Source organism: Lissotriton vulgaris, chromosome 1_2 (assembly GCF_964263255.1).
Source record: "Lissotriton vulgaris chromosome 1_2, aLisVul1.2, whole genome shotgun sequence".
NCBI lineage: Eukaryota > Metazoa > Chordata > Amphibia > Caudata > Salamandridae > Lissotriton > Lissotriton vulgaris.
In genome coordinates, this window is record NC_141686.1 from 968,719 (window position 1) to 987,266 (window position 18,548).

The 18,548-nt window shown below is 43.4% G+C and overlaps 1 protein-coding gene across 3 annotated transcripts in view; it reads left to right on the top strand.

The window, feature by feature from the left end:
* Positions 1 to 18,548, top strand: part of PARVB (parvin beta) — a 543,452-nt gene that overhangs the window by 500,977 nt on the left and 23,927 nt on the right. For all 3 annotated transcript variants that reach the window (XM_086952727.1, XM_086952729.1, XM_086952728.1), the window contains exon 10: positions 14,847 to 14,915. In XM_086952727.1, coding sequence (XP_086808853.1) covers positions 14,847 to 14,915 — 69 coding nt within the window. The remainder of the gene's footprint in view (positions 1 to 14,846; positions 14,916 to 18,548) is intronic.

Consider the following 18,548-nt stretch of genomic DNA (forward strand, 5'->3'; position numbering starts at 1 on the left):
TGTAATGCTTGCATGGATGAGTTGGTGGATGCATGGATGGGTGCATGCATGGATGGGTGTATGGATAGATGCATGGATGGGTGGATGGATAGATGCATATACACAGCCACTCCCTCAACAATTTATGCAATCCACCAACCCATCCAACCAACAACCCATCCATGCATCCACCCATACATCCATGCATCATGCATGCATCCATCCATCATGCATCCATCCACCCACTGCGTCCCACTCCGACCCCTCTAAATATAACTAATTTTTTCTGTATATAGAAATGACTGTATTCACTAGTATATGCAGTAGACCTTTCTACTCTAACATTCCTATGTGACTCTTGCAGTACATCTATTCATATTCCTTCTATATGTATATAGAAATATAACGAGAATCAACAGTCTCTTCTTTGTGTGACTACATCTAGTACATTTCAATTGTTTTCCTGTTTGTATCTTTTACTTAACGCATGTAAATCCAAGTCCTTAGGTTTGGCAACTGGTTCTTATGTAAAGCGCTCTGACACCTTCGGGTAATGTTCGCGCTACATAAAATCACATTAAATAAAACTTTAGCCCACAAATCCAACCATCCATTTGTGCCTAGGCTCACATTTTACGGCCTCGAAGCACACAGAGAAGGGACAGTTTACTAAGTCGAGGCTTTGTAGGGTGCATGGCAGGGGACAGTTTTAGGCGCCAAGGGAGGGTAGGGAGCAGAGTCAGAGTACTTCACAGAGGTACGGGGCAGTTTTTTATGGTTCAGGGCAGGGGGCTGCGGTACTTTTTGGAGCATGGCCTTATTTTAAAGGGCTCAGTTCAGGTGGAGGAACGGCACAAAACCTCAGGCAGACAGAGGGCAGAAGGACACAAAAACGAGGGGAAACAATTATAACGGAGGGCAGATTGGCACAAAAAAACAGGCAGACAGAGGGAAGAAGGACACAAAAACGAGGGGGGGATGATTCTAACGGAGGGCAGAACGGCACAATTCACGAGGCAGACAGAGGGCAGAAGGACACAAAAACGAGGGGGGATGATTGTAACAGAGGGCAGAACGGCACAAAACACCAGGCAGACAGAGGGAAGAAGGACACAAAAAAGAGGGGGGGGGGTGATTCTAACGGAGGGCAGAACGGCACAAAAAACCAGGCAGACAGAGGGAAGAAGGACACAAAAACGAGGGGGGGATGATTGTAACGGAGGGCAGATTGGCAGAAAACACGAGGCAGACAGAGGGCAGAAGGACACAAAAACGAGGGGGGGGGTGATTGTAACGGAGGGAAACACTGCTAAATATCTACAGAGCAGATGTTCAAATCAGATGACCGGCTTATAGGATCTTGACAGACTCAAAAACAATGTGTACGTTTTCAGCTGACATGAACATGTCTGCTGCTGCCGCAATAGCTCACCAGGTTGCTTGCTAACCAGAAGACCAAAAATCATCGATTTCATGGTGATGCCTGCTTGGGATACGAGGCTATTTTAAAATGCCCATTATTTACAAAATGACCAAAAAGAGGATCATTATATTCAAGAAGGCTTTTGTTTTTGTTCTATTTTAAGGTGTTTAACTGATTTGCTACAATACTATATATTATTTTAGGCAGGAGACCGGGAAATAATTTTTCCAGGTGCATACCAACATTTTTGCCGCAGTCTACATCTGCAGTCCCAGAATGCTCTAGCGAAATAATCCTCATCATAGCAACGGGAGGGGGTTTTGAAGAAGGGCGGGGGAATTAAACCGTTCCTTGAGCAAAACTGCATCCATTTTGGGCTAAAACAATGGTGTCCACAATACTGAGCTAGAATTGGAAAATCGTGCTTCTAAAATGTAGAGAGATGAATTAGTTGTTTAAAAAGGACCTGCAAGAAGAGTAAATCAAGCCAGCTGACAGGTTTGAACCCTCAGGCTCATGCGTATCCGCATGAGAACCCGAGACCAAGTGAAAAAAATGCATTAGCCACGCGCTTAAATGCAATACATGCACGGTGCACATGGTGCACATTGTGTGAAACTCTAAGACCGAGACCAAGCGAAAAAAATGCATTAGCCACGCGCTTAAATGCAATACATGCACGGTGCACATTTTGTGAAACTCTAGGACAATGGGCCCGGACAAAGCATTCACACCAGCTAATCTCCCTGATCCCGTTGTTCAGGTCTTAACAGGTACTTGTAGGTCTTAAAAAAGGCAAGGTTTCGTTCCATTGTGCAGTTCTCTGGTCTTGGTGCGATTCGCAGCGCTCTCGTACGTCCCGTACGGCTTCAACGGAGGTGCCCTACTAAAGCTCACGCTTCTCGCGTGAGCCGGCGTACGACGCGAACACTGTGGAAGGCAGGTGTGAAGCGTACCAGCAACCGTATCAGAAGCGCACTGTTCTCAGCGCGCGGTTGCAGCGTATGCCTCTTACTGGCTGGTAAGGTGCGCACAGTCTCGCTGGCCAGAGCAAAGGGGGCGAGGCGTACCTGGTGACGCGTCCGGCTGGCTTTAGATGCAGGAGGGGTGTGGCTGTGTCCCAGGCGCTCGGATGCAGAATATGAAGCGCCCAGTTCTCCTCATCCCAACGTACAGTTCTTAGTGCACTCGCTTCAGCTTCTTACCAATAAGGACTACGATGCACACAGTGTCCAACACACTAGGAGTCGTACTAGCCTCAGGGACACAGCAAAACGTTGCGCACCTGTTCAAAGCGCGGCCCGAGGAGGAAGGCGGGTGCCTTCAATGCCGGACCAGATTCGGGGGCATTCCCGAGACTGACGTAGCCTAAAGCCAAAAATTCTCGGGAACGCCCCCGAATCTGGTCCGAGATTGACGGACAGAGCCTTCTCCCAATGGCTAGCCTCCATTTATGGAGCTAGCCAATGGGAGAGTGGGGACGGTCCAGTCCCCACACACAGAAATCATTAAGTTTTTCCTAGCGCATGCGTACTTCGTACGCATTGGCTAGGCAAAACCTAAAGTACCTGAAAAGGGAGGAGTGAAAGGACACGAGTAATGACTTCATGCTCTGCGCAGAAAGAAACACTAGAATAAGAAGGGAAGCACATAGAAGATGGGGAATTAGAAGCAAATAAATTACAGTGACGGCAAAACCAACCAAATGGCAAGCACTGTAAACTGAACGGTCCATAAATAATCCGATTTACGAGATGAAACTGGTAAACTCAAGGTCACAGCTTTCGACATTGCTCTTTTGCGAGTAGGTTTTAAAAAAATACATTTTAAAGAAGCGCCATACTTGGCAAATGATAAGGAAAGCAAAAAAAGTGGTATTCAATATTTTGTCTTTACTGAAATTACATGTTGCCTTCGCAGCAACTCGGTTTTGAGATTAACTTATAATAAATAGCCCAAATTACGGGCACCAATTGCCACAACTGCAGGGCCAATATGAAAGGCCAAGACAAAATAATGCAGTGATAATCCGCAGGATATATGGCAGAACAGCAATTCCCGTAATAGGGGCAGTACGGGCAGGCAAACAGGAACGGGACGTCAATGCAGTCCACGTTCGGTATTTTCACTGCAATGTTTGTCCTGAAGATGAACCTTGAATAAGTATAAGGTTCGAAACGTCGTCAACCTTGTCACGCTATATGCATACGAATTATTCTAATGGTCGCAAGCAATAGTGTGCTAAATGTATTGTCTGACTGTGAATTGTGATACACAGACCTTGTGAATTGCCTGTAAATTCCTGTTTGTCCCTTTTTAAGTGTGTTAGTTGGGCATCGGCTGGGTGTCCTGCTTGTATCACACTAATTCATTCTTACAACTATTTATCAGAAATTAAATACTGTCCGGCTGGACATTGAGTATAGTTGCTATTTAGTCTATTTATTTCGCAAAATACTCTATTGTCTAGGGACCACTGTCCTGTGTAAAAAACGTAATTCCCTAAGGTCCCTAGCATACTGCTTCCTTGGGTTCCCTTGTGTATTAGAACGTTCTTGGGAAAATCAAGCATAAACTGAAACGAAAGCAATGCATATATATAGAAGAGTGCTCTTGGGCATGCATTTTGTCCCATTCACCAAAACAACTTACATCCTACTTTTGTCTTCAACACAAACTGCAAATGTGGCACATGGGGATTCCTGGTGCCCACCTGTTTCCCTTAACTCTTACTCTTCTGGAGACCTTGGAATAGAAGTGCTGGGTGAAAGCTATTAAATCAGATAGTATTACACAATGCTAAAATAAAACTTTTCACACAATCTCGCTATCACCGATTGTTCTATCAACACAAATAATTAGGGTCATTTCTACTCACTTTTCTGTCTACTATATACATTTTCATATATGCCGCTAAGTTAAGGTGTACAGAAACAATACCACCAGGACATTAAGAACTTAAGTACTCATACCACACAAATGTTTTCTAATTGGGTTTGATTAACAAAGCACATCCTAAACTGTTGTACCTTCTTATATTGAGAGTGTGTAGCAGTGTAGGTAGAGGTTTTGCATTGTATGTCCCTCCAATATTGGATAACATCTTACCCGACCATGTTACTTTGAAGTCCTATAACTCATCTAAATATTAAGATATAAATAATTGCTATGAGGCGAATACTCAATATATGTCTTAATTTAGAGTTTGGCGACTAAGCCCGTGTAATAAAGTTTGGCGAAACTAAACAAAAGTGTCAGCTGTGGCTGTAATCCGGTTGCCATCACCACACCATTTAAAGTGGTGACATTGCTGTGTAACCAGAGTGCATGGCTGGTTAAATACAAAACAACCTTCATCACAATAACATGTTAGCCAGGGAGCCATTTCACATACCTTATTGATTGAGGTCTCCCAAGTAGGACCAGCAGGCATCCCGCTTACCTCCACTTCCCATATAGAATTCAGAGGGAATACAGGTGTTAATGGCAGTGTAAAGGTACAGTTCAGTGGGGCAAGTCAGTGGGCAGTGTCCGAAGAAGAGGTGTCTTCGGGGAGCCAGTGGCCAAATTCTTGAAAAATAATAATTTGTTCAGACTTACCCCCAGATGCATCAAGAACCCATTTTGCTATTCCTTAATAGCGAAAAATAACGATTCGCTATTAAGGAATAGCAAAATGCAAGGCATGAAGAAATCAATAAAAAAATTGCGATTTCTTAAAATTTCTTAATTGCGACTCGCAAATTGCGACTCGCAATTAAGGAATACCTCCCTATTCATTCCTACGGGCCTAGAGGCCCATTTGAATGAATTGGAAGACATTCTTAATTTGCGAATCTCAAATTGAGAATGCGATTTCTTGGGTGCAGGGGTGTCCAAAGGACACCCTGATGCACCCCTGAAATTGATTCGATGCACATATGTTGCGCACACACATGCCCTTAGGGCATGTGTGTGCGCAACATGAAACTTTGAAAAATGCACTTTAGTGCATTTTTCAAAGTTTTTGCAAATTACCACGAAGTTCAACTTCATGGTAATTTTCGAGCCCTATTAGCGAAATCATTATTTTTATACTTTAACCCCTTCCATGCTCATGACGAGCTCAGCTCGTCATGACCACACCCGTTTCTATTGACCTTCAGCACAGCAGGGTGATATCTCAAGCAGCCAAGATGTTAATGCATTGCATTTAAGGAATCTCAATTTGAGATTCCTTAAATGCAAGTAATCTCAATTTTGCGATTTCTTAATTTGCGATTTTTGCTTTTGGGATGATGCACACCAAATGCAAAAAAACTGGTCGCAGCGGGGCAGATTCTGAGAATCTGCCCCTTTGCAAGCGGATTTCAGCTTGATGCATCTGGGCCTTACTTAGTCTCTTTTTTGTTATTTTGAGTTCTCCAGCAGGATAAAGCTGCAGGCTGTAGCACATGAGGGCTCCTCGAGGCCAAATATGCCTTCTGCAAGGAGATTTGGGCACCTTTAGCTACACTTCCAATGGTCCAGGATGGGATGGGCAGCATTTTGAGGGCCTGGACTTACTCAGGCTGAGATGGCTGGGGCCTTTACTGCCTCTGAGGCTCTGATCAGGAGGCCAGCCAACAAACCCTTTGAGCCACTTTGATAGTCCTGGGTTCAAAGAGAAGTGCAGGGCACCAGTACTGGGTGTTCAAAACAGGTTTCAGGCTGCAACAAAGCAGTCTTCTGATGTACAGAGCAAGCCACAGCAGCAGACATCTGATAGTCCTTCCACAGGTCCAGGCCCTTAAACCGAAGGGTGGGTCTGATGGTCTATTTTCATACCTGGTGTCTCTTTTGAAGTGGAAGTTCATGGAATTTCCTGCCTCCGTGCCGTGGTCCCAGTCTGTCTGCAGGCACAATAGGCTAGTGTGAAGTTTTGCATAAGGGCACAACACAGTATATTAAATTACAAGGGGGAACGTACCTAGCTCAGCCCTCGAATCCTGCTTGAGATGTCTCATAAATGCACACTTAATCCCTCTATTGTGTGGGCATCTGGGAGGAATATACAAAAGCCAACTACACCTAGTCACATGGCCAAAGAAGAGGCTGCAGGCACCAAATGGTTTGGATAAGAAAATGGCAACTTTTTTAAACGTGCCATTTTCAGAATTGTGACTTAAAATCCACTTTTACTATTACAGAGGATTTTAAGTTGCAGTAAATCAGAGACCAAACCTGACTTTCCTACCTGCTCCCAATTAAAGGTTGTACCTTATTATATGTAATAAGGTAACCTAACTTTATTCTACTGAAGAGGTAGACCTCACAGTAGAGAAAAATGAGTTTTTCATTACCAGGACATGTAAAACTTAAAAGGACATCTCCAACTTTTTAGTTCCAGGGCACCTCACCTTATTAGTGACTTATCTATACTACTATTATAAAGAGAGAACTTGCACCTTTTGGCCAGGTAAACTCGGGAACCACAGCGCCAATCTACACACCCGATACATCTATGAAAATGTCAGGGTGTGTAGATGGGCATAGGCTATATAATAAAAAAAAAGTAAATAAAAAAAATTCAGTTTGAAAACAAAGTAGTCCCCTGAAAGTAGTGCGGCCGGGACCTAGCGCTGGCCGCGACGTGCGTGATGACCGCGACGCGACGTGCATGATGACGATGAAGGAGGAGAGGCGGTGCAGTGACGAGCGGCTGTGCAGTGAGGAGCGGCGGCACAGGTAAGGAAAGGGAAAGTTTTAGAGCTTTTCCTAAACTCTCAGTGCGAGACTGTGTGATGCAGGGGGAGGCAAGAAGGACCTTCGCAGTGCTATCAGCTGGAAGAGGCAGCAGTAAAGGAAAATTTCGGAGCGGGAGTGAGTCGGGCGGGAGGGGGGCTTTCTGGTCCGTGTCGGTGCATGGGCTGGAAGAGGCAGCAGTAAAGGAAAATGTCGGAGCAGGAGTGAGTCGGGGCGGGAGGGGGGCGGGAGGGAGTCGGGCGGGAGGAGGGTCTGGTCCGTGTCCGTGCATGGGCGGGGGCCTGGGCGGGCGGTTGGCCCTGAAGCCTCATTGCCCCCAGGCAATGCTGGGGCGGGCTGCTAGTATGTAATAAAAAGGGAGTGTTAGGCTTTGAAAAGGGATTATTGTGCCAAGTTGTACTGGCAGTTTAAAGCTGACAGCAGGTTGCAATAGTAGGCCTGGGACATATTTTAAGAGACTACATAAGGGGATAACATAATAAGTACTGTAGTACCACCAGTAGCATTTACTTTACCAGTTCTGTGTATATGGTATAACACTTTACGAGAGACCTAAAAAGACACTAAAAATGCCAATTGGGTGCATGCTAATGTTATCATGCTAAAGTGCGCTTTAGGACTAGTTAGCAGTGGCACAGAATCCTAAGGCCGTCATAACAAATTAAGCAAAAATAGATGTGTAGAAGGAAAATATTTGGAGGGAAGACCACTCTAAGGCTGACAGGTCCAAGAAGCATAAAGTGCCAATGATAAGTCAATTAGTTAGTGGGTGGGAAGGACTTCTTGGCATGCGCTAACCAACGGCGCAATAGTTATTTGGGCCAATCTTAGCCACTTTGGGTGTTTTTACAATGGCGAATGTCTTCAGTCTCAGAAATTGAGATTTGACGGCTGTGTGTGGAGGAGGGGAGTGAGTATACTATAGTAATGTATACTAATGTCTTCCTACATCGAATACTGCAGTCTGGTCTGGGGTAGTCACTGTACCCACAATAAACACAAAGACAGAAGTTTGGTAGAACAAAAATTTGGTTTTCAGCAACCTGACCGTGGCTACACAATAATTGTTTTGCCATCCTGTTTCCCTTCCTCCCATTGTGCCCCCAGTGTTGTATGCAAACTCAGCAGACCGGTCAAGCAGGATTTGACACTTCTCTCAAAAGGGATGCCCCACCCTGCATTTTCTGTTCGGGTCAGAGGAGACATCTCTGCCATTCAAATCGGCCTATTATTTACTCCTGGGAGGCACATTGCACCTTACTACCAGCATTACTAACTGGCAGAAGAGGGAGAGCAGATAGAAATGTATCCTCTAGGACTTTCAAGCAGGAAAAATGCTAGTTTATAAATGTTATTTTTGTCATACTATTTAAAAATATAACGTGCTTATAACTATTAAAAATAATTGTTTTTCTAAAATAGTTGTTTTACTAGCATGTCTATTTTTGGAGATGCAGTAGTAGCATTTTAATCTGTACTCTGGTTTTCTACTTAGGACAGCTAGGCCTGCCATAGTGAAAAGGGTTTGGATGCTAATCACTGTAAAGACATGTTAACATAACATTTCTGTATGCCCTGCTTTTAAATACTATGCATTATGCTTTGTGGACAACAAGGTGTTTTAATATTTTAATATACAGTCAGGCTACATTGGTAGGCCTGAACCCATGCTTTACACTGTCACTGTAGTGAATGGGTGCTGCAGTCAACTAGTGACATTTAACTTTCTTGTCCTGCGACATTTTGTGCCATTCACTAGAGACTTAAAGGTAAGTTAAATATGCCAATTGAACCATGTTCAAAGGAGGAGCACCGGCACTTGCTAATGGCTAGTAGGGGTAAAGTGCACAGAGTTCTAAAACCTGCAAAAATACAGGGTACAGCAAAAGTTGAAAAATCCAGGTTGACCATGAATTAAAAGGGGGTTTTCTACAGACAGGCTTCACGCTTGTCCTTTTCACATTAATGAAGTTCCTGAACCCTCCCAAACCGAGTGAGAGTAAATAACGTATATAACACCCGGGTCTTCCTGCCATAAAGCAGTCATTACATCGCAGCATCCTTTACATTGCATGTCATTACAATGCAGCCATTACATTGCATGTCACTACAACGAATGTCACTACAACGAATGTCATTACAATGCATGTCACTACAACGCAGGCATTACACCGCATGTCACTACAACGCAGGCATTACATCGCAAGTCATTACAACGCATACCATTACAACGCATAGCATCCTTACACTATCCGACACTTACCCTACTGTTGCACTCACTGGAGTTAGAATAGTAATTTTTATCCCTACACTATCCAACGGTTACCCTACTGTTGCACCCCCTGGAGTTAGAATAGTCATTTTTGCCCCTATACTATCCAACACTTACCTTAAATGCAATGTAATGGTATGCGTTGTAAAGGTATAATGCAATGTAATGTAATGCGTTGTAAAGGTAGTTTCTGAAAATGTGATGTAATGGCATACTATGTAAAAGAATGCGTTGGAAAGGATGTTGCGATGTAAAAACTGTGGTGTAAAGGCATGCATTGTAAATGTATGTGTTGTAACGTCATACATTTGTTTTCACTTCTTATCAAGGGGAAAGCAGTGAGAGGGTGGGTAACTACAGACTGAAATTAGCATATGGCAGCATCAGTTGCAGGCAAACCTTTTAGAAAGTATTTTTCCTGTATCCAACTCCACAATTGAATTTGATTTTTATTAAATACTAAACAATGGTTGAATTGCCGAGCAAAGTTATCAAAAGTTCTTTTTGTTAACTGTACTAGAATTTCCACATGGAAACTGCTACATAATTATACAGTGAAAATAGATTTGGTGGGCTAGTCACTGTAGGAGTATTTGCTATAATGTCTGATTTTGCATTTAAGATATTGATTTCATGTATTTTAACTGTTCAAGGAATAGTTCTTTGAAATTTTTAATTGTTATGCTTTTTTATTGTTCAATGTATGAATTTTTATTAAAAGTAGATTGTTAACGAATCCTCTTTTTCTGTGGAAATTATTACTAAACTTCACCCCATAGTACAGTGAACTATAGTGTCCTGCTATTTAAAATGTTCAAGTGTATCTGTAATGGTATTGATATACGAGTCCAACTAGCGTTTTCCAGGGATTTCCTTCTGACTTGTTGTCATTGTGCCCTGTTTCCTGGTGAAAGTGGGTACCCTCTCTCTTGAAATCAACAAATAGATGTGGGACATCCTCAGAGACCAGACGGCTGCCTAATCTCACCAATTGTCCAATGGTTCCAGTGGATGGCGATGTTACCCATCAATATTTTAGCATTGTGGCAAATAGGAGCAGAGTTGGAAGACTAAAAGGATGAACGACTGATCAACCAATTATTTCAAAACATGGAATATAGTACAAATTACATGATTGTCTGCCATCAGGAGATAGACTTGTAAATAGGGAGGAGGCCTATGTCATAGGCCAGTAGGTTCCATTTGAAGCGTAACACCTATTAGAGGTGATGTAGAGTGAGGCAGGAAAGTTAGACTTGGCCACCAAATTAAGCCATTCTATGCCTTTGTGATGAAAGCAGTGAGATTGTCCTCAACCAAGCCTGCAAGACATCTAGTCACAAATATGCCAAGGTATTTCAGGCCTCTAGGGATTAACTCCTGTCATTTCTGAGATATGTGCATATGTGGCGCTAATGGTGGACGAAGACCTGCTTAGTGCCTCCCCTTTCCCTCAATCGACATTATTGCCTGAGTACCCTGCAAACAACGTTATCTGTGCCATCAGAACTTGGAGGGGCATGGTGGTGGATGTAGCGATCAACCATATATCAGAAGGATTTTTACCAGCCCAGTGGAAACCATGTTTGAGGTCGGCAGGGACTCTAGAGCTTGATGAAAAAGGAGGGGAGACTGGGGCCATTCCCAGTTTGATCTTGACAAAAATCTACCCCAATTAATATATGCCATAGGAGAATCCTATAGCCACCGCACTTTAGAAATGAAACTATCCTCCAGGGGAAACATCCCAAGTATACAGACGAGGTAACCCCACTTGACATGGTCAGATGCCTTTTTGGCTAGGACGTACTCAAACAGGGTTCCAGAAACCAAGTGCAAATGAGCCTGTAGTCGTAGATGGTTCTGAAAGGATGGGCCCTGGCCAAAACCCGTCTGCCATTTATGCACTACGGAAGGAACGACCATCCCAAGTCTGATGGCCAAGATTTTTGCCAAGATATTCAGGTCTTTATTGATCAGGACGATGGGGCAGAAGGCCCTACAATTAAGGGGATCTTCCCCTTTTCATTTTAAGGGAAACAATAACATTATTCGAAATAAAGCATGTGGAGTCAATCTCCTTTGCTTCCTTGACTGTGGCATGCAGCATAGGAGTGAGCAAAGTTTTGCTTATTATATAACACTTTTCACGAGGTCCTCTTCAGCTGGATGTTTGCAAGTTGGGAGATCGTTAAGATTTACATTATTTCCACTATGGAAATTACTGTCCAGTAGCACCCCAAAACCAGGGCATTTATAGGGCAAGTTCATGCCCTCAAAAATAACTCCTCAGCCTGGGTGTCATCTGGTACTGCTAAGCGACATAGCCCCTCCTATGAGGGGGCATGTGGCCCAGCAATATCTAGTGGGTGCTCCATATTCCTGGGATGACGCTATGCTTCCCTTGGCTGCAAGTGGTATGCCAGTAGCTGTCCCGATTCCCCCAAACTCATAATGGCACTGGGGAATTTTTATCAGTGTGTTCTTGACCATAGCGGTATATAGCCTCCAATCAGTGCTGAAGGACAACAGAAGTGTTCATACTCTAATCAATGGTAAGGATTTGGACTGAAGTTTCAAGTCTAGGCAGGGGATATTCAGGAATGTGGTTGTCTGATTCAGGGCTGCAAAGATATTCCAGCCCCAGATTATTCACTGCAGCATAACAACCATCAGCTCAACCTCGGAAACGAAATGTTATTATTGTGCTCCAAATTAGTGCCTATCCCGTTGTTCTGACGTTTGCCAGATCCACCGCAAGTCATGCTAGTCATCAGATGTTTCTTAACTCTTTGGTGCTGTGGTAAAGGTCTTAGGTGCCTTGTGTGTCCCTGGGCTCAGTCTTGGGTTACGAGGCCGGTCTCCATCTGTGGTGGTTCTTAAGTCATCCAGACCAACAGGATCAAAATATCCAGAAGTTCTGCCATCATTTGTGATAAGCATTACCTCTGGGTCCATGAGGCCAGATAGGAGTTTTTTTCTCATTCGATATCATGGCACAAGAGGAATCATCTTCCTTAGATCTGTATGTTGTCTCTGAAGACATGCAATAATGAGCTGTGGCATGATATCGAGAGTATATGGACTGGGTCTGATGCGGTGTGCTCTCTCGAATGCAAGGAGTTCCAAAGATTTAAATTCTACAAAGTGGGGAATGAAATTCTGAAGGGAGCCGATCATTTCATCCTGTCCTAATTTTGCAGACCCCATACAGCCATATGTTATAACAGTGTGAATGAACTTCCAGAGCTGTCAGTTTGAGCCTCAGATGCCAGAGTTTTAGACCCAGTCTGGACCTCTGTTAAGTCTATTCTCCATGTTTCCAGAGTCTATGCTCTGATAATCAAGACAGTGAGGCTAGGGTCTTGACAGAGAGCCGTTCTTCTTCACATGAGATATCAGTCACAGTGGCTAATGGCAGAAGCTTCCTTGGGGATTACCTGTATAGCTTTCTTGGGCATCTTGGCAGAACCCTGCTGAGTGTACTATCTAAACCCAGAGATGTCCTGTGAGGAAGAGCTGACAGACTGGTTTGATAGTAGACCTAGGCCTCCAGCAGACTCCAGGTCACCCAGGTATAGGTGTCTGTAGCAGTCAAAATATGCATTAGTACAGTCAGCTCTGGGCATTTCTACAATATGGAATTAACCCATAGTGGTGATGCTCAGTTTCATGTCCATGAGAAGTAGTGGGAAAATGGATATTCCAGGGGTGTCTGCCAATCCATGGGCATCAGAAAGACACAGATCAATGAGACCTGGTCAGAGCAGCGATACCTCAAAAGGAAAAGTGGGAAGCTCAGAGTAGAAAGGGATATACATTCATGAAAGAAGGCTGGAATGGTCCATTCCAGTGGCAAATCCCAATCCGGGCGCCTGCAGCATCATGGACCACGCAGTAAATTCTGCAAATACAAAGTGTGAGGGATGTTGCAAAGTGATCAGGTAATGCAACTCGTGCAATCTAGGGTTGACAGCTGGTGTGTGTAGTAAAGATCGCTGCATCAGATATACTCTGGGTGTCACCCAGTGTGATAATCTTTTTGGAGCCCTTTCCGCCGTGACCTCTTCCTCACATTCCCTCACTACACCCAGCAAAAAATACCCCTTCTCTCTCCATAGCCCCTCTCTCGCATACATTTCATTTGTTTCAAAGCGCTGGTAAAGGATGGCTTTACGAATCCACTCCGCTATCCACATAAAATACAGCTCTGTCCTTTGCAGCAGGCATATTAACACACTGTGCTACTTTAAGGTGAACCGTAACTGCCGCTTGACAAAACTCCGAACTATCTCCAGCGGGAACATTCATCACAAGAGTTATCTTTGACCTTTTTATTGCTGCCTGAAAGCTGAGCATGCAAATTCCTCTGCAGCAGGTGCTTTTAAATTGTAAGGTCCTGCTAAATACAGCGCCCCCTCCTTGAGGTCAATGCCCCAATGCAGGTCAGCGCCCAGTGTGGCTACACAACTCACACCGCCCTAAAGCTGTCCCTGGAAAGGCTAAAGTATTCACACTCAACTTTTCCTGCTTGGGGAACTAAGAATGCTTTTAAGTACTATCTTGAATAAAGGGATACCTCCTTCCAAGTCAAACTTGTTGCCGATATTCCTGAAACTGTTAGGTTACTCCAAGAAGAGAACAGTTCTTGGTGAAGACACCAACTCTTTAATAGGTTACAAAAGCTTTCTTTCTTGCTGTTCTCATTATTTCATCTGATCAAAGACTAGCTCTAGAGATTTTCCACCACCGCTCATTAGTCCTTGGTTACCTGCAGACCCCCTTAGAAGCTCACCTCTGCCTTGTGGTGGTGGTGGTCTAGAAGAAGCTGCAAGCCTGGGGTAGCTCCTTAAAGAAGCCTGACCAGCTGCTCTTTGCTGCGTGTCACAACTCAAGCCTGGAGAAACGGCATAGCCCTTCTCAAGCCTTGTTTAGGTATGGGTCGTTGACCCCTCCTCCCCCCCTCCCCCATCATCTCCAAAGCCTAAATTTGTAAGCAACAGCAGTCCATAGGATTGGTGCCTTGGAGACCCTGTAAGCAAGTCTGTACTGAGTAGCCGGCCCTAGTGTAGAGTAGAATAAGTAATATGAATTGAATTGGAATGTTGTCAATGACACGCTTATATTTTATCTTCTGAAATACTTTACTGCATTCCTCAGTTTTCATGTATGTGAAGAAGTTGAATTGTTCTTGTTCGAATATTCTTGGGTAAAAACAATTGACTCCAAACGCAATTACTCCTAAAATTCAGCATCAAACAGACTCGCACGCACCTAATGTGTCATACAGGCAGGCACACACTGAAAGCGTTCTAGACATTCATCAATATTCTGCAGAAGTTGACATCAAATGGTTTGAGCTCTGCAGGTGGTGAACAAGGATGGGTGGTCTGCGTTCGAGATAATTTGTTTCCCCCCTGACTTACATCTTTTTTTGTCTCTTCTCAGTCTCTCATAACCTTTGTCAACAAACATCTGAACAAGCTGAATTTGGAGGTGACCGAACTAGAAACACAGGTACAAAGTTTACGACATGTAACAAATCACCAACTGCATTATAATAGAATGACACGTATAAACTCGAAACTGTTCTGCTGCATTGAGGGTCTATAATAAAGTACTGCTGGGCATTAACGTGCAATAAAATATTTAAAGACTCAACTTAATGGTCCCGTTAATTTGGAAGATATTATCAGCTGGGTTTGTAGACTTTAATGAGGGAGACCTTAAATGATGCATGTATACATCTTTTCACTTCATTGTGTTTTTATGAGGTTTTTTCATAGTAGCAAGCTTCTTCTGTCTTCGGCCTTTTTGCTTGGCCAATTATGTACCTCAATAAAATATTTTATAGACCTAACTTGATGTTCCAGTAAATTGGAAGATATTACCAGCTGGGTTTGTAGACATTAATGAGGGAGACCTTCAGAATAATGCATTTATTGCTTTTTCCACGTCATTGTTTTTTTAATGGGATTTCTGCATGGTGGCAAGCTTCTACCGTCTTTAGCGTTTTTGCTTGGCCAATGATGTCATTCCTGATATTCTCTCTGGGCTTCAATTGTATTGATGAACACAATTTAGGTTTATAAGAATTTGAAGAGTTAGCTGATGGAGGGGGAGAACCCACCTCAAATAATAAACCCCTACGTCTTTAAATAATCTTGTGCTGAACCCTTTGGTAGCCTGGCACAAAGCAATCGGCCTTAACTTGGAGGCAATGTGTGGAGTATTTCTGCAATACTCCAACAGTAATAAAGTGAAAATACAGCACAAGAAAAATCCCTAACCAGTTTAGAAAAAAGACAATATTTTAATAAATAAAAATACATCAAAAGCACAAAAATCCAGATATGAAAAATGAGATATGAAAAATGGCTCCAAAAAGCACAAAGCGCCAACTGGGGTTATTTATCCGAACTAGACGGGGTCAAAGTCAAAAGTTAAGGTCGACTGCCATAAGGCACGGGGTCTCGGCTACAGGATCCAGGTTTGTCCCAGTGAAACGTTTACTTAAAAACTGTTATGGAAAAATAGTGGTCGTCGACGAGTCATAGACAGGAAAAGCTGGATCCGGAGCAGGGTTCGATAATGGTGGATTGCTGACGAGTGGGTTCCTGTTGCGGTCATTGAAATTATGAAAGCCCCAAGCAGACAAATCCAAAATCTATGCCTAGGTAGACCTAGATGTTGACAGATTGCAGCTTGGATCAGTACTGATGAATCTTTCTCTGTTCAGACATAGGAACTTAGAAACCTTTCTAGAAATCATATCTCCTTCAGCGGGGCAAACCAGCAAGCTGAAGTCGACCAGTGATTCAATGACTGCGGAGTCCTAGCTTTTGCAGTGTGGACAAATGGAGAACACTCTAACACCAGCCAAGGGTCCAAGACCTGAGAGCCACCATTGGACCGAAGGACTCCAACAGAAGCCAGCAGCAGGGTCCAAGGCGTGTCCAGTTGGAGGGAAAGGTCCTCTGGAAGCTTGTTGTGACCCTTTAGCTCAACAGGAGGTCAGCTAACTGGCCTTGGCCTCACTTCTGGGATCCTGGTTTCAAGGCAAGCTCGTCCAGACTTTCATCCGTTTTTTCAGACAGCAGTAAAGTCCTTCTTTTGGTCCTCCACAGGTTCAGGAGTCTTCTGAGGAAGGTACAGGGGATGCTACATTTATGGCCAGTGCCAGGCTGTGGGTGGGGTAACTACTGGCAACTCCTTCTAAGTTGGTGGAAGTTCCCAGGAATGGCCATACCCATCTTTTCAGTACTTTCTTGATATTTCTGCTCAAGTGGCAATGGAGGACATCTGGTCCCAACAAGAAGTGACAGCTAACTAGCAAGACAGAAGGAATGCAGGCCTAGATGTAAACTATACCTTGCCAGTGACAGGGTATGTATCTCTTGAAGCTCAGGAAAGGGCTAGGCACAGCCTCAAGTCATCCTGCTCAAGGAAGGAAACACCTCTCTAAACCCAAGACGTTTGTCCACTGCCTGGGAGCAATCCTCATCTCACCACAGGGGAGTATTCAGCATTCCGGTGACACTAGCAGAAGGCCCTTTTTGGCTTAGGCAAACAATGACAACTTTTTTAAAGTATCATTTACAGAATAGTAATAGAAAATCAGACTGGACAATTAATTTTGATTTTAAATTGCTATTAAAATGAGTACTGGAAATATTTTGCTAGCTACTTCTAAACTGAAGTTAGCAATTATTAATAAAAATAATAGTGTAACCAAGGGTTAGCCAGCCTTGCCACAGTGAAAAATGACTTTAGAGGTTTTTCACTGCCTGTACATGTAAAACAGTAAATATAAATGCCCTACTTTTTAAATACTACAAACCTAAGAAGGAGTAAGAAGTCTTTATTGGGGAAGACCCTCAGCTTCCCAAACTATTACCTAGAACCTACTCAAAGGAGGGTACACTCAATTCTCCGAAATCTTGCCTCATGCACGGGGGTATGTATGACTGCTCAAATATCCCAAATGAGTTAGCGGATGGCACCCAGGTATATTAGTGGCCACACCACATTTCTTGGACATATTTGAGTCCTCACCCACGGGTAACACTTCTGGCTGGCTTCATCGTTGAAACACTCCCAACTCACCTAGTGTCAGTGGGTGGGTTCTACGCTTTGTAAGCGAAGCTCTTAAAAGGGAGATTGCAGAAGATCATGTGAGTGTATTAAAATTGCCTATTAGATCCTATTGTAGAGTTTTAATGATTAAGGTCTAGGGCAATATTAAAAGCAGTGAGATGTTGAGGATTTAATGGTCCTTGACATCAGAAGATCAACATGTTTCAGCCGTATATGGGTTAAAGGACTTTCTTCAGGACCTAGATAAATTCCTGCGTGATATAGCTGAAATTCCCAAACTACTTTAATACATTTCGTTATTTTTTTAATAAGCATGTAGGCAACATACAGACCATACTAATAAGGCCTTTTCCTGGAATGGCCATGGATGGCTTATCTACTCATAAGGCACCATATGGTTTTGTAGGGAAGGATGGTCCCTGTAGTCACACATTCGTCAAGGAAGCGTGTCCATATCATGACCTGATTCTGACCCTGCATCACTTAGTCATTCATGGATGCTGGGACAGGCGCAGGTCACAATATTATAACAATTAAAAAGGAAGGTTTAGGCCTGGCAAAAGGCATATTTTGCCAGATTGAAATGGCACTTTTAAACTGCACACAGAGGCTGCCAGAGCATTTCTGGAGACATGATTAACAGTGATACTTTAGTAGGTGGCACAATGAGCGCTACAGCCCACTTTACTGCCCCGTTCTACATGCAGTACTATATACTAAAGATAAGTAAATTAAATGTGCCAATTAGCTGTATGGCAATTTTACCAGGTTTAAAAGGGAGGCCACAAGCACTTTACTACTGGTTAGCAACAAAGTGCTGGTTAGCAGGCGAAGAACATTTTCAACAAGGTTCGCACTCGCCCACTAAACTGAAAGACAGTTTGCTTGCTCTAGACCACAATACTTATCCGATCCATCCTCAGACCATTAATCAAAAATCAGTATTTTGACCCAGGTCAAACACAACTTTTAAAACATGCCTGCAATCTATTGAGCTAGTATTTTGGTGCTACCTAGATTGTGTTTTACTTTGGCATTGTTTGGTTCAGTATT